We start from the raw sequence: 26149 nt of genomic DNA, 5'->3' as shown, positions 1-26149 counted from the left end.
GCACGGAAGGACCTGATGAGCGGATGCCACCATCTCAAAGACAACAACGCCTATCACCCTCGATAGGCTGGTTCAGAAGACCTGTCAGTTCAACATTTCATGTCCAACGCCGCTGCATTGTGTAGAGGTCACAGCATAATTAGGTAACCACCGCTTAAAAATGTATTAGTCAATGGTTCAACCACACAAGGGTCAAGGCTGGCATGGAAGCTACGGGTATTAAATACATCGTCAAAAGCTATATGACAAAATCGCAGATAAAGATGCAACATAATGTAGTCCTTTCGAAGCAAACGTTCGATAAAGATCATCCACCGCGGCATGCAGAAAAAAATACGATGGATAGAAGGCTAACTGTGAACAAAATGCTATAGTTAGGATCTGTATTGGCTATGGAGTCCGCATAAGGTATCTGTCCGAGCGAGAGGGGACCGGCTAGCATGTGGGGATCGTGATGTTTTTCAGGTTTTTGCTATCAATAGTCATTAGCACCGCACAATAGATAACGTGGAGTGAGTAAATTTACTTGGAGTCAAACAAGCCCCAGTATCCCTAGCGAGCAAGGGTGAGATCAGCATGACGAAACCAAAAATAACTGAACGTTACCTCCACGCCACCATACGTTGTATTCTGCAAGGCAAGTCAGACACCGCTCCTGGACACTGCAAGTACAAGCTTACCTTCCAAGGCTCGTCACTGAACTATTGTCGTACATTACGGTGAGTACAATTTAAAGGTTCGGAGATCGAATACGCACCTCGAAGAAGAAGTATCCAGTTCCGTTTTTGGTAGCTGTTAATGCAACGTTGAGCTATTATTGTCCTTGCTCCACGTGAGAAGTGCATACCGTTACATGCGAAATCATTTATAAATATCTGCAAGTATGAAATTAGCAACCATTGTACGTCATAGCGTGGCAAAACGAGAACGAATCGCACCTGCAAGTTCTCCACAGAAGCGAGCGAAGGCCCATCATTCGGGTTGGCGTTGAAAGAAGAAGAACCCTATAGTACAGGTTAAATGAATCAGGGATGAAAGATAAAGAGAACAGACAGTTGGCCAGCCAGTCTCAGCAATGTACATCTTCGGTTGGTTCGGAAGAGATTGAGCAAGAGCGACGTCCGTGGAGCTGAAGAATTCGCCCGTCCAGGCGGCAGCGTTATCAATCGATTGATTGGCGAACCATGGGTGGACGTTCGCCATCTGCATAACATAAGTAGGCGCCAAACATACATAAAGAGGGAAACCAACCCCATAGTCGACGGCAGCGAGAACTTCGTTATTGAAATAACTTCCAGCATCTGCATTACCGACTAAGATGTTGCTCATACCCATCGAGGACAGCATTGAACGAGTATCGTTGATCCAGGGTATCAGCATCGCCGCAGCTGTGACAAAACAATTGGAAATTCATTTCAGCAGGAAAGAAAAGTATGAACTCGCCTGCCTGTCCTGCGGAGCCGTTGGGGTCCGTCTGCCCTTGCCCTGTAATGTAACTGAGAGTCGGTTTAGCCAACTATTTGAACTTCAGAAATGAGTGCTAACTCAAGGATGAATTCATTGCCGACTGTAACACCGGCCACGTTGGCTGCACCGTATTGTTGAAGAGCAGTCTGAATTTCGCCTTTCTGGCGTGTATACGCAGTCCCGTTATCGTCGGAAGCAGGATAGTTGCCGAGGTAGACAGACATCTTAACCTTGGTAGCCTGAATGGCAGCAAGCTGCAAAAAAAGTGTGGACAAACACATCAAAGATAGTCCACATGACAACTTACGACGAGGGAGGACTGATTGCAGTCAGCGCCATAAAGACGGATATTCTGGCAATTAGGGAATGAGTGCACGGTATATAACACACCATCGAGATACTCACCGTTGTGATCTGGGACAACAGCTATAGGTCGTGTAAGAGAACAAGCGCTCAAAAAGATCCCTTGAAAGACCTACCTGGATATCCTCAATGACCTCCGCTGCGGTACGTTAGACACATCCTAACCAAGATAATGCAATTATACACACTTAGATTATTGCCACAGTTGGGGAGCTGCGAGCCCAGTGGCGTATACGCGATACCATAGAACGAATTGACCAAAGCAGAGTTTTTCGGGAAGTTACTAGGATCGTTGGGGTTCGTCCCAGCTGGAGCGGAGGCGCTCGAACTCGAACTCGAGCTGTTATTCGAGCTCTTTTTCGAGAGCGTGACGCCAACTGCGACACCAACAGCGATCAATACGGCAAGGGTAATTACTGAGCCAATAACCTTTCCAGCAGGATGTTGTTAAGTGGTCAAGCACGACATAGGTTGAGTGAAACTCACGATGAATCTTGACCGTTTGCTTGCCTTCTGCGACTGCTCCAGCCAGTCGCTGTTGCGGGACTCGATATTCTGGTAGTTGGTTTGTGGGACGGGCATGTAGGACGCGGTTGAGGTAGGCTGGCCTGCAAGTGGATGATTTGTTGGATCCCTGAGCGTTGGCCCCGATGAGAGATTGTGAGACGAGTCGAAGGGGGAAGGAGCGTGTGTTGCCTGCGCAGCAGAAGTTTAGTTCAGAGAAGGTGTAAGTAGGGAGAAGAGACTGGTGCAAAAATAATTGAACCACTAGAACTTCAAGCGAACTCAGGTTTCAGACTGGACGCTCCACATTATATATAGATACATTCCAACAATATATGAATGGTAACGGGGTTCTTACCACGCCTGAAGATGGGTCATTGTCTTGTAGGTTGCTCGTCGGGGTGTCCCTGTAGGGCGCTACCTGTTGCATCGAGCTCGACCCACCTTGTTGCATTTTTGCAGAAGAGAGGAACGTTGAAACTAGAACTGACAGTTGGTCGATCCTTGCCCTAACTTCTTTAATTTTTGTGCCTCGTGAGGACGCGCCCCGTCACAAGGCCATCAAGAATTACCTTTTCTTGTTCGAACCTCACCCAGGCTTGCTGCTTGATGGCGACGGGAGCTCTTGATATGCTATTCTGGTTTGATTTCTAGTGTAAATCTTTCCTTAGTCACGTACTATGTAGATAAAATTAGTACTAATGCTGCGGAGTTGACACAACATATTTACCCTGACCGAGCTTGGCCCGCGGCATGAAAACAAGTGTCCTGTTTGTTATCTCCCGAAGTACTACAACAACCCTAAAGTGTACACCGAAACCTCAAATGCAATTGTCCAGACCGGTAAAAAGGAAAACAAATGGGCGATCGGGAACTCGGCACAACAACGCCGTGCCCGCCTCGAGGTATATCAATATCACAAACTTCCAGACGACTCCACTTCCACCAACTTCACCCATCCTACCCACCCGCATGACCCCCAAGTGCAGTTGGGTGTCGCGGCTGAGCTGATGTTCGCTTCTGTTTTCTGAGCACCCTAGCGCGGTGTTTTTCATCGTCTGTGCTTCCTCGATTGGAGGGCAGTGTTCGACTTCGGCTCACTCCTACTGCTGCAGGACTTGAAGCTTGGCTTACAGGGCGTGATGTTGGTGTCTCCAAGACAGGCGATAATTGCCCACTATCAACATCTTTTGTTCTGTCGAGTGAATCTAAGGGAAAAGATGTGGCACAATCACAAATGGGTGCACTCCGACTTCAGCGACGGTCCAATTGATGCGCGGCCCCCAGGAATGACCCACCAGTGTATTCTAGCGTTGTGCGGCGCCGGTAAATGCGCCGTCTGTCGCGGCCGACAAGCTTCCACCCTCCAGCAATCGACGTATGCTCGTCATCTGAACTAGGCACAACAACAAGATCCGAGTCTTCTTCACTTGGTACCTGTGTGTGCGCGTGTTGGGGCCGTGGTGGAGGCTTCCACGAGGAGCTCTGCTCCGATCGTGGTGGCGGTGGTATGTCGAGTAAGAACCAATCCTGTTGCGCAATGAGGAATTCGAGAACACGTTGGCTCAGCGCGTGCTCCCCAGGGGACATTTCATGGTTAGGATGGGATATGAGGCCGGGCCGAAAAATCACCGCGAGATCTGCGCGGGAGAGGGATGAGAATAAAGATAAAGTCAATCGCAGAGGGGTTTGGCGTACTTGTGGCTGTCATAAGATTTTTATCTGATTTTCGTGCAAATACTGATAATAGATCCAATACGTAGAGAAGAAGGTATTGGTTCGCACGGGGCATACGTTGAATTAGACGCTTGTACGTTGCAATCACTTCATCATGGTTGAATGGTTTCTTTCCTGCACAGTCTCGAGTTCAGCTTGTGCTTCAAACTTTCAAAACTCCTTACCCAAAACGTCCCGGAACTAATTGAGAAGAGGTCAGCCCTAATCAACAAAGGAAGCAGCATACACTCACATCGTGATACATATCGTGTGGTATTACAGGTTCCTGAGTGGGGCATGAGTACGTACAGCAAGGAGCGTGGAGCGCCACTGACAGGCATTTGAGTTAGATATCTACGAAAGACGCTCGCGACGTCATGTGTTGTAAAGTGTTCATTTTTCCAGTCCAGCGACTTCCCGTACTGATGTTGAAAATAGTACATCAATAGGACCTCATAGTGTTATATAGGAGCAATCTGTACGCACCCGTGGGGGCGTCTCGAAAGCGGCTTGTAGATCTCGCATGCGCTTATTAGAACCGTTGACACGAAACGTTCCCTCTACCTCTGTAGCTGATAGATGCAGAGCGTTTAGATCAATGATTACGTCGTACACACCAACACCCACCATTTTCTTTGAGATACAGACCACTAGAGGAGCCAAGGTACACAGCTAGTCAAGACGGTGCAAGGCAGCCCCACTCACCATTTCGCCACAACGACAGGTATGTACCCCCACACGTACAGCTCGCCGTTTGCATTGGCAGTCGAAATCTGCACGCTTGCATATCTCAGACTCTCTTTGAGTGGTTTTTGAAACACTGGATGTTCCTCCTGATCTACAACTGGATAATAGATTGCAAATTAGTCAACGTCAATGGGCCGGAGGTCAGGATAGTACAGACTTCTACTCGGGTCTGAATCCTTTTTGCGATTTTGAGCATGAGTGAATTGAGTCCACCACTTGAGGAGGCCGGCTTTGGTTGGCGGGGGGCTGTCTGAAGGCATGTTTGAAGCCTGAGGGGGGCTATGCCTTGACTCAGGGATAGGGAGGGTATTACTCCTGTAGGATTGTTGGGTTCTTGAGAGGAATCCGAGAGGGAATATGCGTCGAAAGGTGGCCAGCACGGGCCACGATGAGTAGTTGAGCAGAAAGCCTGTAGAGTACCTAGAGCTTGGAGGGCGATGGAATATTATGGTCGTGACCCGCAAGTGCTTCTTCGGAGCACAGCCACACACAGCAGTCAAATGCACGGCCTACTACGGCCTGATAGGCTCGGGACCGTCTTTGAAAACAAAATCAAGCTATTTATCAAGTGGACTACTTATAATGTACGCTATAGACTATATAGATAAAAAGAAGTTAGTGCAGCAATTTTTAAACTATGCAGTGCTTTCTCGAATTCTGATCCAGAGCGAGTCTAGATTTGAGATTTCCCTGGTCTATCTAACTGGGCCATAATTCGGTGCACCTATCGGTCTCATCTACCTAGGTCACCATTATCTGGCTGGAGACGAAATGCTAGTTGTAACTGATCATGGGCCATGAAGCTGAACAGAGCGATTTTTTATATAGCACGCCTACCTGACCCGGCCACTTTTTGCCTTTTGCTCGAGCAGCGCTGCTCACTGAGCGCTTAGACACTTGGACCGGTCTTGGCCCCGGCGGAGACTACCGTAACATGTCAGGCACGAATTTGCAATTTGTCCGATTGCTGGTTGGTTCCGTGCGCGCAGCTCATGAAGTTAAAGTACCATTCACAGTTGGTCTAAGTCCTGTTGCCAGCGCTCGTTCGAATGAATGAGTTTTAATCTTAAGTATAAGATGTTGCCTCGGTCAACGACTCGGCCATCGTGAAATCGGTAATTCGGATGAGCTTTTCACATGCTGTGTGATCCGGATCCCGGGGGCGTGAGTTGGCATAAGGCCTTCAAATACTCCCGCTTCTCCTCTAGCTCCTTCGATACTTTCTGCCCCGCATAACTCATGATCCATACAGACTTGTTTGCGAAGCTGCTCGGCATTCTGGAGGCCATTCAGGCTCGTGCTGCCACCCCATCTAGGCTCTCTCTTGGTGCGGCAGCAGGCGTAGTGGCGTTAACGATCGTCCTGAGGTACCTCACCGCGAAACAACCAAAGCTCATAACGGACTACGCGAAGGTAGCGAGGAAAGTTAATGACAATGAAGTCGAGTTTGATGAGTGGGATTTCATCATTGTTGGAGGAGGTATGATACATTCAATGTTCCATACTGGTAGCCACACTTCTTATACCTCGAATGCGTCTAGGTACAGCAGGATGTGTTCTGGCATCACGTCTCTCCGAAGACCCAAGCCTGCGAGTTCTACTCGTCGAGGCTGGTGGAAGGTCGGCATATTCGAGGGTTTTATCTGCTTCTGAGATGCCAAAGCTCTTCATAGCTCTAAAAATATCAAGCCAAGCAACATACCTGCTGCGTTCGCGAAACTAATGCGCAGTCCATGGGACTACCATCTTTATACCGAGCCCCAGCGACATGCAGGCAACAGGAAAAAATATTGGCCTCGCGGTACGTCGTTTTCCTCAATTTCCCAGTTGTTATATTGATCCCCATATGTTAAGCGAAACTTCTCGGAGGATGTGAGTAGTCGTTCTACTGGTAAAGTGATGTTTTAATGTTCCTCAGGCTCTGCTATGAATGCCATGATGTGAGTTATAGTGCATCTTCCCGCGGGTTGACTTACTCCTACTATTCTAGTGCACAATACGGCGCACCGTCCGATTTCGACGAATGGGCGGAAATTGCTGGTGACCAATCCTGGTCGTGGAACAACTTCAGCAAGTACGTAGTTCGTTTCTCGTCACTCCTCGCTTCCGATAACTCTGTTGCTTAGGTATATTCGTAAATTCGAGAAATACACCCCAGACCCGCGCTTCCCGCATGTTGATCCACTCCTCCGCGGGGCCGATGGGCCTGTTAAGATTGGGTACAACACCCACTTATGGCGAGGCTGCAAAGCTTTTATCGAGGCAAGTATTAACGCCGGCATTCCTTTCTCACCCGATTTCTGCACGACTAAGGGAACGAAGGGGACAAATAAGGCGAGTCTTTCTTTACAGATTGTGCCGGCTTGATGTTTTAAGGCTCATTAACACCGGTTATTAACATGGCATAGATCAGTGAGTTCATTAGTCACTTAGGTTCAACAAGTGCTGAACAACTGATATATAGTGACGTACATCGACAGCAAGAGCACTCGTGTAACTACCGAGTCTGCATACCTTACTGATGACGTTCTTGCACGTCCGAATTTGAAAGTCGTCACCCACGCGCGCGTTTCCAAGGTTCTCTTTGACACCTCCAGTGGCACCCCACGTGCCACTGGTGTCGAGTTTGCCAGCAGATCTCATATGAATAAAGTCGGGCCCAAGTTCCGTGCACGGGCGATTAAGGAAGTCATTGTCTCGTGCGTGATTGTTTCATATGCCCTAAACAATCATTTACCTTTCATTAGCGGTGGCGCCATACACTCTCCGCAGATCTTGATGCTTTCTGGCATTGGTCCAGCTGCGCAGCTTTTACGTCACAACATTCCGGTCGTGCTCGACGCCCCCAGCGTCGGGGCTAACCTCATGGATCACCCATCAGTCAATCTCCGGTTTAGGGACAAAACGGGAACCACCTTCCACCATTTTAACCCTCATAGTTTGAACACCGCGTTCTTGTTGATGCGCGACTTGCTGCGATATCAGCTGTGGGGCACCGGTCCACTTGCTTCTACCGTTCGTTAAGTCTTCCCCGCGCTCACATCGTCAGTACTGAATAGTATCATAGGTTGGCGAGTCTGTAGCATTCTTCCGATCAGACGACCAGGTGCTCTTCCCACCCGCTGAGTACAACAATAACCTCGAAGACTCCAGTTCAGGTCCAGACGCCCCCGACCTCGAGGTCCTCATGTGTGCCGGCGCAGTATACTCACACAATATACCCCTCAGCCCAAAGCTCCAGGCATATCAGATGATCATTATCTTATTACGGTAAGCCATCGATGTTTCTACTTCAAACTCGACCGACACGTTCTGTGCTGCTAGTCCCACGAGTAAAGGATCGCTCCTTCTCAAGTCTGCCGACCCTTGGGATGACCCGCTCATGGATCCCAGGTGGGCTAACTCGTTTGCTTCAAACTCACCCTCTACTTATTACTACCACGAACCAGCTACCTTGAAACAAAACACGATGTTGACGTACTCGTTCGAGGTGTCCGCGCTGCTTTTAAAATCGCACATACAGCGCCTATGACCTCTATTACCGACGTGCACGCCTCGCACCACCCCGAACTTGACCACCACATCTCCGGTCTAAGCGACGCGGAGCTGGCAGATATTGTTAGAGAGCGCGTGGAGACGGTGTATCACCCGATAGGGACGTGTTCGATGGGAGCTGACGGCGTCGTTGACTCAGAGTTACGTGTTAGGGGCACTCGGGGGCTCCGGGTGTGTGATGCGAGTGTTTTCCCTAAATTGATCTCAGGACACCCGGTTTGTGGAAGCTCTGAAAGGTGGCCGTAAAGCTGACAGAGATCTAGGCTGGTGCGGTTATTGCGACCGCCGAGAAGTTGGCGGATGCTATCAAGGCTCACTATAAATCGTAGGCTCCTCGGTGGTGTATTTTTTTGGTACGTTGTTGATTCTCAGGTCCTTGTCATGTATTATACTATGTACTTGTGTGTTATACACCTATGTGGCAATTAAATGGATTGCTGTGCACTATTTTGGATGACAGTGAATGGCCAAACCTCGCCAACATCTTGGCCTTCTTCTGCCCTACCTTTCGCAACAGCTCCGAGCACCTTGTACTGCTCGCCCATCCCAAGAGGATCAATGAGCCTACTTGCGCCATCTTCGATCGCCTTTTTCCTTTCTAGAGAGAAGGCCGAACGCACAAGAGCGGCGGCCCTGATTTCTATGCCCATGCACGTGAGGAAGTTGCGTTGGGAGATGGGACCATGTGTCGAGACTGTACATCTTGAATAACCACAATCACGTAGCAGAGCACCATCATGAGACGTACCAAGATCAGCCATAGACTCTTTCAGCAACGCAAAATCGACATTTGTCGTAATATCGCACTCTCCGGGACTACAGAAGACATCGACGATTTTATGCTGTTTGAAGGCCTGTGAATGGTTATTGGTCAGAATTCGGTGCATGCGTCTGAGTTCATACCCGCAAGGAATCGCTAAAGGCTTTGTCTGCACCATAGTCGATGACAAGCGCGCATCCTCCGCCCTTGGTATTGATAAGTTTCCCAATACCTCGTGCTTGGTTCATGGATGCTCTGGATACCTCTACACGCGGTCCCCACAGGGAGCGAAAAGAACCGAGGAGACGCAAGTCCAAGTAGGGTTGATGATGCTGTCGGAGTTGGCGAAAGAACACGCGTCCAGCGCGAAGACGTGTGATGCAATTGTGGGGGAGAGTCTGGATTTTGGTCTGATTCCGAAGAGGGCCTGGTGTATTTAATGCTTGGATCACTCGAGGGGGCAATTAGCACCTCGTTCCAGCCTTGTTGAGTTCTCTACGATTTCCGCTAGTAAAGCAAATGTTCGTTTCTCTGAACGGAACTCACCTCAATGACGTTCACGGGAAGGGCATCGAAAAATTCATGAGCGACCAGCATAGTGAAGACATCTTCCTCGTGCTCAATTTCTTCGATTGCATCATGCCACAATGTCTCGAAATTGCCCTCCTGAGAAGCCTTACGAAGCTTGCTTTCCTGCAAAGCACGCATAGTCGCACTGCTCTCAACAAGATGAATACTCTTTAGTTTTCCACGTGCTGCAGGAAGCTGCTTCAAAACCTGAAAGAAACATGGTGAGAAGCAAGCAACCACCCGTTCAACATCACCTACTCGAAGTATGTCGTCCATCAGCGTCCCCCTACCAGGTCCAAGTTCTACCACTCGGAAGGGTACTTTAGCATTCGTATCTATCCACTGTTTTATCATCCATAACGCGACAAGCTATTTGTAGCGCATCCGCGTTGGAAAGATGTGATACATATGATAGCATGAATCTCACCTCGCCAAACATCTGGCTAATCTCGGGACTGGTGATAAAGTCACCTTGAGTACCAAAGACAGCATGTTCCGGTTTCATGTAGTACCCATGTGTGGGGTGCCCAAGACTGAGTTGCATGAACGTCGAGAATGATATCGGACCTGTTGCCTTTATTCTATAAGACCCATACTTGAGAAGTGGCACGGCCGAGGACCTCACCTTGACACTATCCAACATTATTTTCTCGACGTCCGTCAGAGCACCGAAGGAATCTCCAGACATCATGCAGGCACGCAGGATGGTTGTTGGATTGAGTCCGTGACGGCGGTTTGGCTGCCTGAGCCACGAAGATAGTCCATTTGAACCATACCTTGTAGCATATCTGAGCATCTATGTTTTAGTACTCAACTGGAATTCGGTCAAGTGCGTTCACCGCAGGGTTCCAAAAGCGGAACCCTGTAATGCAGGCTAGTCAGTGACCAAGGTCGACTCATCGAGCTTTTCGGGTCGCTACTTATGTACAGATCATGGATCTTTGAGTCATGGGAAGGCTTCCAGTAAAAATAGGAGGGAGCGTCAAAAGCGGATCCGCCAGCTGACTCGTCTTTGTACCAGATTAGCTTTATATAAATTTTCGAAGATCAGCTGAGAGGTACTCATTATCTTCACACCTCTCACTCTTTTCTGTATTCTATCTTCCGTCTAACCTCTAAGACTAGCCATAGATTACCATCTAAACCTTCAACAATCATGGCAACTCGTGCGTGTCTTTACTGATGCGCAATCTTACGCATCCCCATGAACATACATCACAGGCATCCAATTCGAAAATAGTAGCGAAATCGGCGTGTTCTCAAAACTAACCAACAGCTACTGCCTGGCTGCAATCCAAGGCAGTACAAATTTCTACTCGGCCTTTGAGGCTGAGCTCGGCGATGTCATTCCCATCGTGCATTCCACGATCGGCGGCACCCGCATTATTGGGAGATTGACTGCAGGTCTGCGATATGGTTTTGCCCATCATTGCCCAGAAGGCTGATCTCCATCATTTCTAGGAAATCGACATGGTCTCCTCGTCCCTTCAACGACGACTGATCAGGAACTGCAACATCTGCGCAACTCCCTTCCTGACGCCGTGTCGATCCAGCGAGTCGAAGAACGTCTATCTGCGCTGGGAAACGTCATCGCTTGCAATGACTACGTTGCCCTCGTCCACCCTGACGTTGATCGCGAGACGGAGGAAATAATTGCTGATGTGCTGAAGGTTGAGGTCTTCAGGCAGACCGTCGCAGATAATGTCCTCGTGGGGAGCTATTGTGCAATCTCAAATCAGGGCGGGCTTGTTCACCCAAAGACGAGTGTTCAGGACCAGGATGAACTGAGTAGTCTTCTACAAATTCCCCTCGTGGTGCGTATTTATAGGAAGCCCATCGCAGGTATATTATAACTGAGTTTACTCTTGTGTTTCTAGGCTGGTACTGTCAACCGAGGTTCAGACGTCATCGGTGGAGGTCTCGTCGTGAACGACTGGTGTGCGTTTACTGGGCTTGACACTACCGCCACAGAGATTAGTGTTATCGAAGCTGCATTCAGTGGGTTCTACCATTCTTGCCTCCTTTTTTCACTTTTTCAACATATTTCACCGTCACAGAACTTCAAGGACAAAGCTCTTCAGCTGTCATTGGAGAGATGCGGGATTCTCTTATCGACAACTGGGCATGATTGAAATTTCACCGTCACGCATCCCGTTACTGTTACTTATACCTTCACGTCCACTTTCATCTACACTCGAAGCGCAACCTCAGTCTACATCATGAATTCTGTATCTTTACGCTTGTAAGTCGTTAGCAATGGAAAAATAGTGAGAGAGAAATTGATACTGGAGAACATGTTTCTCGTTCAAGTTTAATGTTAGTTTTGATGTTCACTGGTAATCGATAATCTTTGGATTGTAACATGCGGATTACAGTTCGGCTACACGGCGTTACGTGACAGTCGCGTGACGAACGCATGCATCGACGAGCGCTTCAGGGCTTGTACCAGTGCTTGTGTGAACATCCTCATGTCATCTGCCCCTCCTCAAAGGCAACCTGAAGATGGCCATACATTCGCTCGAGTGATACAGGTGTGTGCGAGAATCTGCCTACCATCCTGCATTTGCTCAGGTTAATTGTCTCCTGTCTTAACAGTTCATGATCAATAAAGCTGCCAGCGGGTCAATCAAGGAGCTCGATGGACTATGCAACATCGCACAACATTGGAAACCAGAGCAACTTCTCATGCTGCTCCCAGTCTTCTATCACCACCTTGATCCAGCTCGCATCCCCGATGTGGTCACTTCGAGGGATGTGAGAAGTATCATGCTCGCAAGGTACTCCCTTAAAGGAGTGCTTGTCACGCTGAATCGTGTCAATAACCCAAGGGAATTGACGCAGGCGCTACAGACCATCGCTGACAACCTAATATCCAATTGGCATCGTTGTCATCTCTGGGTCAATTTCTTTTATCGTCACTTCTTCGCCTCCAGCAACCCTGCCCGCCTTCCAGGTCTTCTCATAACTAGATCAGAAGCGCTGAAGCTAGTTGTTAACATGTTGATGCGGATGAGCTTAATCGGCGACTCACAAACGCCACAGTCACTAATCAACACCCCATCTCTACACCCCATTATCTCGCAGCTGTGGTGCATGGCTGTCACCTCAAAGGATAATGACTTTCTCACAGAAGCTGACAAGGTAATGGGCAGCAAGGAGCAGGGGGCGTTCCAGGAACACATGTCATACGTGGTGCAGGCATGCCTGGATGTTGACCATCCTTCTTTTGTGTCCACCCTTATTCATGTCGCTGGAGGCATTAGAGCCATGGCTTCTATCGCCTTCAAGTATATCAGAAATATCCGCTGTCTGTACAGGAAAAAGGTCGTTTCTGGACAAAGCATCGACGATACCACTTCATGCGATTCTGTTTTCGGGGTGCCTCGTTGGCAAATAATGCTCATTAATTGCTTTGGGAATTGTGCAAACCTACTATTCGTTACCAGCCAACAGAACTGCGCCTTGCGAGAGGCCTACATCGATCGCAACCTCGTGGCCATCGTTATCTACACCCTTCGTGATCTATGTCAACTCTCTCTAACCCTGAAGCAGGATGACTTCGCCAAACACGTCAAGAAGGCGTTTGAGGATGCTTTAGGTTACATTGCACTGCTCATGGGAGGTCCTGTGGATGACCTTGTAGCCGTTATATGTCAAGCCCTTCGGGCGCGATTCCTCCCTACCATCCTTCAAGCTCATACCTGTATTCCCGATGCGGATACTGCGGAATGCCTTAATGCATTATTGATTACTGCCCTTCGTTCATACCTCACGTTCGATAAGGTCTTGCGGATCGCAGGGAGCGAGCTAGAGGCTGACGAGAAATCGCTAGATGCGATTGCTCAGCGCGATACAGACCTACTACAGGCCTGGAATTTGTTCAAAAAAGATGTTCGACGTTTCTTGGACCTTAGAAGCCAGATACCCGCGGCATCGATATTCTTCGATCGTCAATGTGCTGCTGTGCATGTGAGTGAACCATGTACTTCTCCTTTCTAGAGACTGTTGGTAATCAACCCCTGATTTTCAGAATAGCGATGAATGGCATCCGCAGTGGGATCTATTCCAGTGTGCCAGGTGCACGGTTGCGAGATATTGTTCTAGACAATGCCAGAACATAGACTGGGACCAGGGCCATCGTATGGCGTGCAAGTACCTCAAAGCTGCAATCGGCGCGTCTCCCTATGTGATCTAATATGTTTTGCATGCTGAGACATTCACAGGCCCAAATGCTTCACGATATATCAGGAGGAGCCTCTTCCTTTTAGCCAAGATTGAAGATGCTGAAATTCAGTCCCATCAAGAGTTCATCTCTCAATTGTCGGTGACCGCTCAGGCAGAACACCCGGAATTCCAAGATCGTCTTGTTCTTGAGATCGATCCTGTTGCAGAGGGACCTGCAGGCAAATTCAAATTCAAGCCGGTGTCCAACTACCTTCATATCTTTCCGGATGCATCAGAACGTCCATGGAAAGTGGCTAGCAAGTGGCGCCAATCTACGGGACTGCATAGCCTTTGCTTGCCTCCTGTAATGCGTATTCACGAGGGATACGAGATAACCGATCAACCGAATTTGCTCTTTAGTCCATCAACAGCGCTCAGGATGGCGTTCAAGGAGCATGGATTAGATGCGGTTGTCAACGACGGTGCCTCGAGCGTTTATTATTCCGGGAGTTCCCTGTGATCGTACGTGCTGCGCTTGTTCCGCTGATGTCGCGGTGTAATAGTATGATTTTCTTTGGAAGTTCATGTTGTAGACGCTATCTTGAGATTTCAACTGTACCATTGGATCTTTTGTTTCGCCGTTGATTGTATACCAAATTGTAGCTAGAGGTTACGTTGGCGTATAATATGGAACGAAATATTTATTCTCATCGAGATCTCTGTATTGATGTGATAGCTCACTACCAACGAATCAGCAAGACTTGTTGAAATTCATTTACTATCTGACAGACATAAAGTGCCAGCCAATCAAAGAGAGCTCTTGTCTAGATCAGTGCTTCGTTATAAAATGATTGAGGCACATACATCAACCTGAAACAAGATCATTGAGCGACGAGTAAAGGGATGGGAACCGTGATGCGATGGAAGAAATAGCTGAATAACTTCACTAGTTCCATCACGACTTGTGTCATCACACCGAACGGACTTTGCACATATCAAGCACCTGATATGAAACGAGGCCCAGAGGCGAACGGCCGAGGATTTCCGCGGGCTTGTTGAAACATAATTCGTAGATCCTGAGGTTATCCCTGAGACAGACTGAAGAGCAGGAGAAATTAGAAACAAATTATTTTTGTGGTGGGTCAGTGCATTTGATTGTGTGCAAAAACGTTACTGATTCGGGGGACCTATATTAAATGTAGAGTGTGTTTTAGTTAAAAATATGCCGGCCCGACCCCCTGCAACCTACGATGCGCATCCATAATTCATAGAGGTATGGGACGATGAGTCCTGAAGGCCTAATTGATAGTCCTAATCTGCTCTTCAGCTCCGAGCCATTGCCAGCGTAGCGCTGATGATGGCATTGAAATTAAAATCGAAAGATCATGAATGCGATGTCAATGACATGATTGGTAACGTGCTGACTTTTGATCTAGGCCTGCCATTATTCCTTTGTAAAGATTTGCCTCCGAAACCCATTGTCAGGAAGTACTTGCATCTTGAACTTGAGATCCCGGCACTACTTAATTTCCTGTCCTCAGGCTTTTGCCGTTGATCAAGTCCCGAATTAAACTATAGATTGGAAAGACACCAGTACTTAGCTTAGGGTATAGAATATGAAATACGTACACATGACTCGTCTAAGTGATGGTGTCAGTACAATGAGACAGGTGAGACAGGGCGGCCTGAAGAACGTTCCCAGCCAGTGACGCTGACAGATTCAGTCCCGTCAATCGGATTCATAATCATCTTTAGAATTGATCATGCACCAACACCAAGCGCCGTTGTCCATGACCGACCGCCCACCTCGCTCAGCACTCTCTCTACCTCCGTCTGCTCCAAGTTGAGAATGACCCTGCGTTCCTGGGGGGGCTTGCGGACGGCATTTACACCATCCTCGATAATCATAGCACGGGAGGCAACCAATGAGTCTAGAACAAGTCCCAGTTCCTCTGGCGTGGGCTTCCGCGACGGATCTCCTTCCGAAGTCAGGGCTTCAACATATACGATGTGCTGGTTTTCAATCTCACGTACTATTAGTCGAGCACTCCACGAGATAAGAACAAGAATAAAACACATACCTCGCCCCATTTGATCTCCTCAACGCCCTCCCGCTTTATACATCTCAGCAGGGATGCAAGCATGATTCGCTCGTGTAAGCTGCAGTCCCGGAGGTACGCTGCAGTTGGGCTATTCTGCAGCACTTTGATAACTTCCTTCACATCCTCCGTGCGAGCAGCGCGCCGTTTGGGATGTACGAGTTCCACCGCTCGTCTACATCTGAGTTCAGTTGTATCGTCGCTATAAAAAAAGCCCGACACATACCGGCAAATATCAAGCACCCTTCTTGCATCTCCACTGATCGATGAAACCTTCATTGCGGCAAACTTCACGCCGTCGGCGTTGATCACGTCCGGCGGCCCTTCAAGGCCCTCTTTGGCTTCTTTGAGACGTGCATGCACGATTTTCTCGAGTTGCTGCGTTGTGTATGGCTGGAAGTTAGTTCGGATCATGCCTTCGCAGTGCATAAATGAGCATGAGATGGGCGACGTGCTTGATCTAACGGCACGTACCGAGTCGACTACGTACGCGTCCGGTCATTACCCGCTCTGGAAGGTCCATGGTGTTTGCGACAGCGATCACAACTAGCTTTGAGCCTGCGATTGTGGGCCAGTTGAAGAAGTTATATACTACATCCTGCTTTGCCGTGACAAGCTGATCGAGCTCGTCCATAAGAACGACGCTAGGCATGCGACTTAGCAATGACCAACTGGTTGAGACTGCTACTTACCATGCGTGCCCTGCGGGACCCGCCCGTGCGCCTGCAGAGAAGTGTTTGGTAAGCTGCTTGAGCGCCTCCTTGGCGCTGGTTTTGAGATGACCATCGCTGGCTACATCGTGCCCCGAGACTGTCTCCCAAAGTAGGTTGTATGCGGCAGATGGCTCGGGAATCTTGAGTCCGTTGATTTCAACATAAGTGAATGGATTTGTTTCCTACCAAAAAAAAATATTGAGTGAGAAGAACTGATCGAGAAAGAACAGACATTATTCTCAGCCATTTGTTTGAGCTCACGAACAATGGCATGAACTGTTGCAGTCTTGCCTGTTCCTGGTACTCCAGAAATGTCTAAAATTCGATGTTCAAAGAGTGAAAAAAATGGATGAGACTCTACGTACAAACGCAACCTCCGCTTCCTTCTTCCAGGAGTTCTTCTACAGTTCTCAGAACACGGCTGTATTCCTCCTCGCGACATGGAAGAACATCAGGACGCGCTGCAACATGAAGGACGTGCATTGCACGAAGCCACGGATCCGGAGGAAGGTTTTGCAGTTGATTGTAGTGCTCCTGTGTGAGATTTGGAGGCGGAACACGGACAGCTGGTGCTTTTCGACTTCGCTTTCGTAGTGCCGCTTTAGAGTGCGGAGTGGGTGCTGCGAGCTTCGGTGCACGTTTCTTGCTCGGCGTGGATTTGGGTGTGGATAAGGCACGTTTGCGCTTGCGAGACGGTGTCTTTGGAATGTCATCAATAGGCCCACTAAGAGTTGTCTCGTTGTCGGAGGTGTCGTCAACAACAGAGGGGATGAGGTGGTCATCGGGCTCTGATGGAGGTTCGTCATTCTCGTAGTCACGATCACGAACGGGATCGTCGCCACTTTCTTCTGCGATGTCTTGAAGCTTTGTTCGCCTCTTCGTATGCCGTCTTGACGGTGTGGTCTCTACAGCAACGTGCCAGCAAGTCCCATTGGCGAGGTCTTCATTAGAGCTACTGAGAGCTTGTTTTTTGTGAGCTGCCCAGTGGAAATCATAATAAATGTTGCTGCGAGACTCGATTGCAAGGCGACAGTAGAATAGTTTATTCTCTTCTGCAGTAGCACCGATCCAGTTACTTCGTTTGGGTGCTGTGGGTGTGGTCTGTGGAACTTCGGAGATGGTGCAGTGCGATAGTATACATGAAGGCGGAAGAATAGCTTGTGAAGCGAGAGTGAAATACACTTCGTTCTGGTAATAAAAATGAGCGAATGACAATTAGCAGGTGTGCCACTGACCTCGAAATGTTCCCTCTTTGCCCTTATGCGAGGTAGTTCCGATGGATGTTGGAACCAGTGAACCCTGACCATCATCTGAGGATTGTCGCCCTCCCGGTTCTCCTTACCTTGAAATTCCCACATCGAAGCGATGACACCAACACTAGGGTGTTTTGTAGACTGAGTTTTGACGAGCACGGTGTCTCCGACCTCAAATGTCTCAGTCTCGACAGCTGACCTACGTGCACTCAACCCTTTCCGTGAAGCTGGCGCGGTATTCTTCGTCCGCTTAAATGACTTGCGAAAAGCAGTCTGCATTCCTGGCCCCGGTTGCCACCCCTCATCCTCTTGAAGAACCTGGTAATCTTCGTATACAGTGGGGCGAATGTAACACGGGGCATCTGTCCAAGTTATAGCTTTATCCACAAAAGCATCAGTCTTCACAGGAGTTACAAGCGGTTGAAAGCGTTTTGAACGTCGAGAAGGCGTCACCGGAGTCGACTCCATTAAGCTGGAGAGAATTCAAGAAAGTGGTGTCACAAACGCGTGACAAGCGCGTCAGTCACCGCGTATTATGATGGTCACGTGTTGATCCCAGCAAGCCAAGTGCAGCGGAAGCAACCTTTTTGAATACAGAAAAGACGTGACGAAGCGTCACAAATGGACAAAGTTGGATACCTTTCTGGACGATGGATATAGCCTTGATTTTATCAAGAATTGGGAGCTTTTGCATGGATGAAAAGTTTAACTTATGAGGCATCCAGCGTGTTTTGCATTCTTAGACTTAACTGCAACAGTTAGACACAATCAAGAATGAAGTGGATGATTCTATGTAAGAATAGAAAATACTCAGAGGAGCTTGTAATGCCACATACAAGTGAAACTGTTCATTCATGCGGGGCTCTCGATTTTTTTAAAATCGAGGTTCATATCCGATCGGCCCGAAAGCCATTTTTCACCCCTTCTCTGTGTTCAAAAGGTTGCTTCCGCTGCAGTGACTACTACTAGACTAGTAGTACTCGCTTGTTCAAGACCACACAATGCTGTGACTCTGCATTCCACTTGTTGTGGCGCACCAGTCACTCGTTCGGATCGATCGCTATCTCCATTGTAAGACTGAAAAAATTCTGTGATCTGGCATGTTCATGCTCGTGGCACGGTGAGCAATGACTCGACTCGGAAACGCTGAGCCGATGATATGCTCAAAAAATTAGCCAGAACATGTCACAGTAGTTGTTGGCAGAGTATTGCCACTCTGCAGTTGCCAAGTCACTTCGTAATTTAAAAAAAATGAAAATCCTAGTCAAACCTCGTCACCTAAACCTTATCAACACAGTTTAATCCTTTCTACACCCCCTTAACTTAACACCACTCGGACGGGGCCTCGGACCCAACTAAATCGCTACACATGCCCAAACAGTCCGCTGTAACTATTTTATTTGTTCGCGGTCACACATACACCCGGCTCAGCAGACGATTGCTTCTGGTATCCCGTTGTCAGGCCTAGGGATGGCGAAAGCTATGTTGGCACGTTTGTCCTCAGATAGGTTTGTCTTTTCATGATGTGTCCAACACGGCGGCCGGGGCCGTATACTCACATACGGGGTACGGTGAACATCCCTGGTCCCCGGCCTGTGTTACCTTCAGCTTCAATTTATCCCCGCAGGCTTTTTTTGGCGGTTCTTGTGCTGTCTCTCCGCGTGTTTAACGATAACTTCCAATTGTGTCCTCCAAGACTTGCGGTCCATCGCGCGTGCACACTCTGTGAAATTCGCAAGTTCACACAATACAACGGGAGTTCGAAACTTGCTTCGTGTTCATCAGGTAGTGCACAATGCTCAATACAATACATTGTCTTCAAAGCGTTGCAGCGCCTTCGTAGGCGAACAGATAATGTTGTTGTAAGAAAAACGGGCTGTCCAGCGAGGACGACGACGGTCAAAGGCAAGGCTCGATAACTACTAACACGCGCACTACATGCTAGTACTGTTATGCAAGGTACTGTATGAAGCGGCGAAGTGCGGATTTCCAACAGTTGTCTTACTAGAGCCTTTTTCTGTCTCTGTTATCGCGTCCACGCGGCAGGCTCACTTTAGCTTAACCCCTGTAAAAGTAGCGCAACCGTCAACAAGGCTCATCGTCAGGCTCGCCAAGACGCAAAGGAAGACGATGTCATGGTTATGATGAAGCCTTTCCCAGTCTGCCTTCGTGGCAAGATAAGCGTAACATTATTCGTGAGTGGTAGTCAGCACGAACATCCAGCGTGGCGCTTGTGCGCGTGCCCGTTTGGGGGGTTCAAATTAACTGTCAACACGCCATTCTTCCCAGTGTACCAACAAGAAAATCATCAAATGTTTTGCACTTTCGGACAACTTGATGGCTTCGTGCATGTGCCAGTAAGTGGACTAAATAGAGGAGGGTTCGACTTGGAGCTTCTCAAGGGCGGAGGATATCGCAGACATTACTTTTTTCGTAGACAAGGGAAAGGAACCAGAAACATTTGTAAGAAATGTGTATGAAAATTGTGGAATCAGACGAGACTAGTACGACAGTGTGTAGATAAATCATAATCAGAAAGAATCATGAGAAAATCAAGTCCAGGGTTATGGTCGTATAGTAGCTAGAAATATTTTTGCGGTAGTAGAAAGAAATGTAGTCAAAATGAGTTGAAATGCTTGCAATACATTTTACCGATTGCTAGCAGCTACGTAGGTACAAGGCCAATTACATTCTGCCCCCTAAATTTGTTCCGCGAGGTGATCATGTGATTCATTGATCATCAAATTTTTGCAAGATCTCACCAAGAATGGATCGTTACGTGAACTGCCGGATCATACATAGAGTCTGAGGCCTGGGTATGACCGTATGAGCAATTGCTGGCGGTGGTTGACCTTATGAAAACCATATAATCTCATCGTTATTCATATTCTCCAACTCTGGCTATTGGATCACCTTGTAGCTCTCCCTCTCACAAAATGTCCAGTCAGCAGCCAGCCGGTATACTACCCCCTGATCATTTCCTCCTCCAGCCTCGTCAGGACTTCCTGCTCGGCGCACAGGAAGGACACATCGATACCTCCACTCTCGCTGCACATGATTTCGATGTTGATACTCGCACGGGTTTTATGCCCCCAGATCCTCCTTTAAGTAGACTTCCAGCGGAATGGGAACTCTGGGAGACAGCACTAGATGCTGCAATGCAGGCAAAACTACAGCTCGCTGTCAAACCAGGTCTGACAGCCGAAGAGAAAAACTCATCTGAGTCATGGCGAGAACATGTTCGACAGGTCAGTACGGGCCTCCGTATTTTTTATTACGCACTTCCCACTCACACACACGATCAGCTGCCTGTCCTCCCCATGTCCGAGCTCACACACTCCGAGCTGCTACTTCGGCGCGCGCACCATGTTCTCACCTTTATTATGCATTTTTACATTTACACACTCCCCCTATCTTCCCCCGTGTTTATTCCGGAGTCAATTTCTGTCCCCCTCGTCGCCATATCTAGTCATTTACAGCTACCCCCGGTCGTCACGTACTCTGACAATGTCCTCTATAACTGGGACACCATCCGCACTAGGGCACAAAACGAGCTTGGATTCGAACCTCCTGCTCTGGACAACCTTCGCAGTCGGGACTTGTTCTCCGGTACCATAGATGAGCAAGAATTCTACCTTGCTTCGGCCCGCATAGAGCTTCGCGGTGTCGAGGCTCTCGAGCTTATGCGTGCGACTATGGACGAGTTGTTCGTTGGCGACGAGATCGCTATCAGGCGCATCACCGCATACCTCCACAAGCTTGCGTCGATCGTGCACGACCTCGAGACCATCCTGCTCGACGTGCGTAAGGGTTGCGACCCTGACACGTTTTATCACTCCATCCGCCATGGTTCCGTGGCGCAGACTCCGATCCTGCCCACAGGAAATGGGTGTTCGAAGGTATTGACAAGCAGCCTATCCACCTCTCAGGGCCAAGCGCAGGGCAGAGCGCCCTGATTCATGCTCTAGACGTATTTCTTGGTCTAGACAATTGCAATGTGGTCGAAAGTGGTGTTACGCCGGACCAACGGACGCTATTGAGAAGGATGCAGATCTACATGCCGCGTCACCACCGCAATTTCTTGCGACACCTCAGCGCGAACCCGCGTCCTGTGCGAACGTTCGTGACGCAAATGAAGCCTGATGTAGAGCTTTTGGACGCGTACAATTCTGCAGTGCAGTCGGTGAAGGAGTTTAGGGATGCGCATATCAAGATCGTGGCAATCTATATTATTGGACCTGCTGCTCGTGAAAGGATGGAGCTCGAGCAGCGCAGGTCCAGAAGCTCAGGGGGCCAGTGGGAAGCAAATGCTGAAGGGCACTGGCGGGACGGATCTAGTACGCTTCCTTAAAGGTGTGAGGGACAAAACTGCGGAGGCGGTCATAGAGCCCACACTGCAGTAGACCCCGTTGGATCTAGGACCCTGGCATAACATAAGCATCGGCATTCATGCATTTGTTCAACTTATTGGTCATTATTCTGACTCACCAATCTTTTCTCCTGTGTGATGACATACTCATTTGCATGAACTGCGTTTAATTAATTTCCCTTAGACAAATAAAATGGCAGATTGTTGACATTAGATTATATGACGTCCAATGGGTTTAGTTCAGGTGCCGGACTTGTGATTGAGAGTGTCTTCCACCAATGCTCAGCGCTCATCACTGGAGTCGAGTGTTATGGGGAACTAGCCGACTTACATTAACAAAGCAAAACCCATGCTTTCTCACCGGATCCTACGTCATAGGCATCAGCAATTGGATGTACTACGTTTGGAAGTGCTATTAGAGCTTTCGGTGCAACTTCCATACCAGAGCATGCCGACTAGCCGGCCATAATCACAGATAGAGACCAAATTGTCAAGGATCTCTGGCATTGTAGGAATGGTGGCACAACAGCAACACCATAAACCTGGGTTCGGCGGCAGTTTGACTGGAGCAAAGGGTGACGTAGTCACCTACTCGACTTGTCCGTGGAGTAGAAGCCATCATATGTCCTTCTAAAGCCGCTGACTGCGACAGGATCTTGCCGTTACTTAAAGGGATCGCGCCTGGAGCGTCGAATGATGTCTTGAATATTTCCAAGTCAGGAAATTGTAACTGAACTCGCACATCGAAGGTATATAATAGTAATGACTGACATACCTAGTCGGGCAACTCAGTCGGTCCCGCTCGTCATAAGCATAGCCACTCATATGCCAGCCACCATTGTAAGCATCGTGGGACGAGTAGCTAACGAGGCAGCACCTGGATATAGAACATCGACACAAAGGAATGGTTCTGGTAAGCTGCTTGCACTGCATCGAAGACTGACAACCTTTTGATAGAGGTAGACTCTGATCCAGATCACAGAACCCGTTCGGAGGACACAAAAGGTGCCGCTATGCCGACGTCAATTGATGTCATTCTTAAGTGCGCTCGAGTAGATGCCGTTTAATGGTATGGCTGGGTGACGATACGAGACGCTCGTGCTGCAAGAGAGCACGATCATCCGATCGCTCAGAGCCGGAGTTCCTCGCAAGAACATTGAACAGGGTTTCATTTCGGAGTCGCTTGTCTAGATTGCGAAGAGGCAGAGAAAAACGAAAAGATGCCGCACAGGATAGCACAGGATAAAGGAATAAGGTTCAAAGAGTAGCCGAAGGTTAATTGCGATATGGTTCACGGAGCGCTGTGAAATCCTTACGAGTTTTTGGCAAGAGCTAACCAGTTGAAACATTGAACAGGATCCATCCGTGCCTCGTGTTCGAGATTGCGGGTAAAGGCTCTCCTTTGAAGTTGCTAGATTAGTTGGGCGCAAATGTTCGATATGATATTTTGGTTGGAGGTTCGATCGGATCTGCTGTCAAAGTTGTGAGAAGACGTTCCATGCAATATTTTGCAACGAATCACGCCCCCACCGACATGCAACAATTAGCACCAACGGCATATCCAACATAACAAATAAATACAAATACTTATCCTCTCCCTTCTTTTCCTTTTTGAGCTAATTGTCTTGCTCACTAGATTATCGGTCACTGATTTCAGTTTCTCATTGCTTTATTGTTATTGGGCATTTAGGAAGCACTGTTTTCACATATCCGCATCTATTCCTTGACTACAGACACAAAAGACCTTGTCGGGTCTTACTTTCAGATACATTGAAGACAAAAAGCATCAGACCTACTTTTTGTTCTCCACCTAGATCGCAATATCTTCTTGACACGCTCGCCCAAGATGGACATACACATCAACTCTTCCAGCTATAAAATGCGCAAGACAATGGTGGAGGTTAACCAACAAGCCATCCGAGTTATCACATTCTTACTACCATGGCGCCAGCAGCAGCCAACTACTATTCCGCTCCTCCTCATGCACACCAAAAGCAACGTGGCTATCGTATCTGCGATACTTGCGGTGCAGTTGAAAACCCAGTTGCCCAGAAGTTCAGACTCTGCGGTGGTTGTGTAGGTCCCTTCCCTTCCCTTCGATGACCAACCCCCCTGACCTCGTCGTTATCCTTCAACAGATGACCACCCAGTATTGTGTAAGTTACTCAGTCTCCACCGGTATGATATTTCCTCTAACGCACTATTATAGTCCCCCGAGTGCCAAAAATCGCATTGGCCTTCTCACAAGACCATCTGTCAGCACACTGCTGCTCAGATGTCAGGTGCAAAACAGCAGGCCATCGGGCCTGCATATCCCGATGAAAACTTGGCGAAGTACCTTCGCAAGTTTACCTCGACACACTCTTCACTTCTCGGATGGGCCGGCTTCCAAGCCCTTCAATTAAAGCGCCTGCCTGCCAATATCCGGCAAAGTGCGTTGCTTATCGAGCTGAGCTACAACGCTCACGCCGAATCATTATACCGGTAAGTTTTGGTCACCGGACTCAGAAAGGAGATATTTCTTACTGATTCCGCCGGCCACGCAGTTTCTCAGTAGCAAATACGCATATAGTCTCTCGGACATATGTAACCAGCCATGATCCCCTTGTGGCCGCTGATATCAGCCGACGAGAAGAACGTTGTCGTCGCAGTGGGGGAATCGGAACCCTTGTTATACTCGTACAATGTGGTGGCATTTCTCAAGTTATGCCCGTGGAAGTCGACCCACCTAGTAAAATCTCGTGGGATTCACGAGACGATTGGTCGGAAGTTCTCCGTCATTTCGTTGAATCTGGCCGAACAGATTTCAAACCTATATCCACGACCGCCAGGGGGTAAGCAGTCAAAGTTTGATGGATCGGACCGTGAAACTGACATGATCGAATCTTAGGGTCGTTTATGGCTAATCTAAATCATCGCCTTCCTGACTTATGATTATCTTTTGGCAACGTGGATCGTTGCATGACCAGCATTTTTTTCGTTCCGCTGCATCGTGTTCGGACAATTTGTACTATTTGTGTCGCATTCATTACAACTTATCATACCCCACGATTTCATGTTATGTTGTAATTGTACTGCATGTCGATTTAATGGTTATCATTCATTGATACAGTTGAAACTCGAGCTTGAATCGCTTTGGGCCTTCTGGTTATGAAATAGTCACCGCCTGCTTATGTAAAATTCATAGATAGACAACACGTTGACCCTTCCATCTCTTCCAACTTACTGAAAGTAACATTGTCCCTGATCAATGATGGCTGCCCAGGGAAGGGAATACACATCTGCACCCGCTGATGGATCCCGGACGATTACGCTGCACGATTCGCAACCACGACCAGAAGATGATGCTAGTCAGCCTGTGGTTGTGGGAACTCTTAGATTACGGGGGGAACCACGCAAGACTCGTCAGCGAGTTGCATGGGATGAAGACGTGATTGATAATGAGGGATCCGGAAAGAAAAAGTCAAAGAGTGAGCGTGTCCAGTCATGAATTCTTGTGGCGGTGTTGACCCCGGGCCCCTAGTTTGCTGTATATACCACAAGCCTCGGCGGTTTGACGAATCGTCTGATGAAGAATCATCCGGGTCAGACTCTGATTCAGACTGTCAGCACAGTAATTGCCCACGTCAGAGAAGGATGCATCATCCAGAAGGAGACGGACATAGTAATGGACTTGCTAGGCGTGACGCTCCTCACAGGGGAGTGATTCATGAAGTAGAAGAAGCGGGCTCGAGTGCTAATGCGTATGAACGCGCTCCCAAGACTAAAAGTAATTAGGTACGTGGGTCATCAAGTACGGAGCGTTGTTCTGACGATGATCATGTCAAGGTTACCCGCCAGGTTATATATCCATGGTACTCTACCTATAG

General features: G+C 48.4%; 10 protein-coding genes across 10 annotated transcripts; 6 read left to right on the top strand and 4 right to left on the bottom strand.

Moving 5' to 3' along the window:
- Positions 1-72: 72 nt before the first annotated feature.
- Positions 73-2714, bottom strand: BJ212DRAFT_1332438 (glycoside hydrolase family 17 protein). The gene is made up of 16 exons (XM_041334805.1): positions 2317-2714; positions 2019-2259; positions 1947-1969; positions 1873-1893; positions 1775-1819; positions 1546-1721; positions 1444-1496; positions 1252-1388; positions 1054-1203; positions 939-1004; positions 848-875; positions 758-792; positions 681-701; positions 607-630; positions 527-552; positions 73-472 (listed from the first exon to the last, which is right to left on the bottom strand). Exons 1-16 carry the CDS (start codon positions 2410-2412, stop codon positions 436-438), a joined length of 1179 nt encoding a protein of 392 aa, XP_041196349.1. The 5' UTR covers positions 2413-2714; the 3' UTR covers positions 73-435.
- A 580-nt stretch (positions 2715-3294) lies between these two features.
- Positions 3295-5057, bottom strand: BJ212DRAFT_1265127 (Rho GTPase activation protein; the record flags this gene model as incomplete). Its single annotated transcript, XM_041330463.1, has 10 exons — positions 3295-3542; positions 3633-3974; positions 4033-4185; positions 4236-4251; positions 4304-4336; positions 4386-4472; positions 4537-4622; positions 4678-4700; positions 4756-4894; positions 4955-5057. The coding sequence occupies 10 exons, from the start codon at positions 5055-5057 to the stop codon at positions 3295-3297; spliced, it is 1230 nt and encodes a 409-aa protein (XP_041196348.1).
- A 724-nt stretch (positions 5058-5781) lies between these two features.
- Positions 5782-8726, top strand: BJ212DRAFT_1332406 (uncharacterized protein). Its single transcript, XM_041334804.1, has 12 exons — positions 5782-6277; positions 6339-6417; positions 6471-6598; positions 6716-6737; positions 6788-6871; positions 6924-7135; positions 7262-7496; positions 7545-7812; positions 7865-8067; positions 8122-8190; positions 8247-8568; positions 8616-8726. Exons 1-12 carry the CDS (start codon positions 6037-6039, stop codon positions 8679-8681), a joined length of 1929 nt encoding a protein of 642 aa, XP_041196347.1. The 5' UTR covers positions 5782-6036; the 3' UTR covers positions 8682-8726.
- Positions 8727-8777: 51 nt separating this feature from the next.
- On the bottom strand, positions 8778-10370 carry BJ212DRAFT_1445164 (S-adenosyl-L-methionine-dependent methyltransferase; the record flags this gene model as incomplete). Its single annotated transcript, XM_041338061.1, is given in 8 exon segments — positions 8778-9046; positions 9101-9206; positions 9256-9375; positions 9395-9607; positions 9659-9889; positions 9941-10051; positions 10110-10256; positions 10308-10370. 8 exon segments carry the CDS (start codon positions 10368-10370, stop codon positions 8778-8780), a joined length of 1260 nt encoding a protein of 419 aa, XP_041196346.1.
- A 215-nt stretch (positions 10371-10585) lies between these two features.
- BJ212DRAFT_908579 (eukaryotic translation initiation factor 6) lies at positions 10586-11916 on the top strand. The gene is made up of 5 exons (XM_041344323.1): positions 10586-10848; positions 10904-11086; positions 11144-11496; positions 11560-11680; positions 11740-11916. The coding sequence occupies exons 1-5, from the start codon at positions 10839-10841 to the stop codon at positions 11808-11810; spliced, it is 738 nt and encodes a 245-aa protein (XP_041196345.1). The 5' UTR covers positions 10586-10838; the 3' UTR covers positions 11811-11916.
- Positions 11917-12119: 203 nt separating this feature from the next.
- BJ212DRAFT_908607 (uncharacterized protein) lies at positions 12120-14632 on the top strand. Its single transcript, XM_041344324.1, has 4 exons — positions 12120-12213; positions 12278-13651; positions 13713-13854; positions 13906-14632. The coding sequence occupies exons 1-4, from the start codon at positions 12151-12153 to the stop codon at positions 14364-14366; spliced, it is 2040 nt and encodes a 679-aa protein (XP_041196344.1). The 5' UTR covers positions 12120-12150; the 3' UTR covers positions 14367-14632.
- Positions 14633-15466: 834 nt separating this feature from the next.
- Positions 15467-18408, bottom strand: BJ212DRAFT_908554 (P-loop containing nucleoside triphosphate hydrolase protein). The gene is made up of 8 exons (XM_041344322.1): positions 17894-18408; positions 17024-17846; positions 16891-16973; positions 16638-16840; positions 16420-16589; positions 16172-16361; positions 15928-16120; positions 15467-15871 (listed from the first exon to the last, which is right to left on the bottom strand). The coding sequence occupies exons 1-8, from the start codon at positions 18377-18379 to the stop codon at positions 15608-15610; spliced, it is 2412 nt and encodes an 803-aa protein (XP_041196343.1). The 5' UTR covers positions 18380-18408; the 3' UTR covers positions 15467-15607.
- Positions 18409-20847: 2439 nt separating this feature from the next.
- On the top strand, positions 20848-22314 carry BJ212DRAFT_1445161 (Indoleamine 2,3-dioxygenase; the record flags this gene model as incomplete). The annotated part of the gene is made up of 4 exons (XM_041338060.1): positions 20848-21159; positions 21217-21715; positions 21775-22186; positions 22209-22314. 4 exons carry the CDS (start codon positions 20848-20850, stop codon positions 22312-22314), a joined length of 1329 nt encoding a protein of 442 aa, XP_041196342.1.
- Positions 22315-24221: 1907 nt separating this feature from the next.
- On the top strand, positions 24222-25576 carry BJ212DRAFT_1546182 (uncharacterized protein; the record flags this gene model as incomplete). The annotated part of the gene is made up of 4 exons (XM_041341872.1): positions 24222-24356; positions 24419-24436; positions 24490-24764; positions 24827-25576. 4 exons carry the CDS (start codon positions 24222-24224, stop codon positions 25116-25118), a joined length of 720 nt encoding a protein of 239 aa, XP_041196341.1. The 3' UTR covers positions 25119-25576.
- On the top strand, positions 25534-26057 carry BJ212DRAFT_1477472 (phosphatase inhibitor-domain-containing protein; the record flags this gene model as incomplete). The annotated part of the gene is made up of 2 exons (XM_041339552.1): positions 25534-25750; positions 25804-26057. The coding sequence occupies 2 exons, from the start codon at positions 25534-25536 to the stop codon at positions 26055-26057; spliced, it is 471 nt and encodes a 156-aa protein (XP_041196340.1).
- Between the last annotated feature and the right edge of the window lie 92 nt (positions 26058-26149).

The sequence above is a fragment of the Suillus subaureus genome (genome assembly GCF_016647635.1).
Source record: "Suillus subaureus strain MN1 chromosome Unknown BJ212scaffold_6, whole genome shotgun sequence".
NCBI lineage: Eukaryota > Fungi > Basidiomycota > Agaricomycetes > Boletales > Suillaceae > Suillus > Suillus subaureus.
This window is presented reverse-complemented; position numbering and strand designations above follow the sequence as displayed.

Bases quoted from the DNA above. Each gene is read 5' to 3' on its own strand.
- BJ212DRAFT_1332438 (XM_041334805.1), bottom strand. From the start codon at position 2,412: ATGCCCGTCCCACAAACCAACTACCAGAATATCGAGTCCCGCAACAGC. The intron at 1,005-1,053 runs GTCTGTTCTCTT...CCTGTACTATAG, and splicing joins CTGAGACTGGCTGGCCAACT to GGTTCTTCTTCTTTCAACGC. The intron at 553-606 runs GTAACGTTCAGT...CTTGCTCGCTAG, and splicing joins CAACGTATGGTGGCGTGGAG to GGATACTGGGGCTTGTTTGA.
- BJ212DRAFT_1332406 (XM_041334804.1), top strand. From the start codon at position 6,037: ATGATCCATACAGACTTGTTTGCGAAGCTGCTCGGCATTCTGGAGGCC. The intron at 6,418-6,470 runs GTCGGCATATTC...AGCTCTTCATAG, and splicing joins CTCGTCGAGGCTGGTGGAAG to CTCTAAAAATATCAAGCCAA. The intron at 6,872-6,923 runs GTACGTAGTTCG...TCTGTTGCTTAG, and splicing joins TCGTGGAACAACTTCAGCAA to GTATATTCGTAAATTCGAGA.
- BJ212DRAFT_908579 (XM_041344323.1), top strand. The intron at 11,087-11,143 runs GTCTGCGATATG...CATCATTTCTAG, and splicing joins TATTGGGAGATTGACTGCAG to GAAATCGACATGGTCTCCTC. The intron at 11,497-11,559 runs GTGCGTATTTAT...TTGTGTTTCTAG, and splicing joins TTCTACAAATTCCCCTCGTG to GCTGGTACTGTCAACCGAGG.
- BJ212DRAFT_908607 (XM_041344324.1), top strand. From the start codon at position 12,151: ATGTCATCTGCCCCTCCTCAAAGGCAACCTGAAGATGGCCATACATTC. The intron at 13,652-13,712 runs GTGAGTGAACCA...CCTGATTTTCAG, and splicing joins GTCAATGTGCTGCTGTGCAT to AATAGCGATGAATGGCATCC. The intron at 13,855-13,905 runs GCGCGTCTCCCT...AGACATTCACAG, and splicing joins GTACCTCAAAGCTGCAATCG to GCCCAAATGCTTCACGATAT.
- BJ212DRAFT_908554 (XM_041344322.1), bottom strand. From the start codon at position 18,379: ATGGAGTCGACTCCGGTGACGCCTTCTCGACGTTCAAAACGCTTTCAA. The intron at 16,362-16,419 runs GTACGTGCCGTT...TGCACTGCGAAG, and splicing joins ACGCGTACGTAGTCGACTCG to GCATGATCCGAACTAACTTC. The intron at 16,121-16,171 runs GTATGTGTCGGG...ACTCAGATGTAG, and splicing joins AGGGTGCTTGATATTTGCCG to ACGAGCGGTGGAACTCGTAC.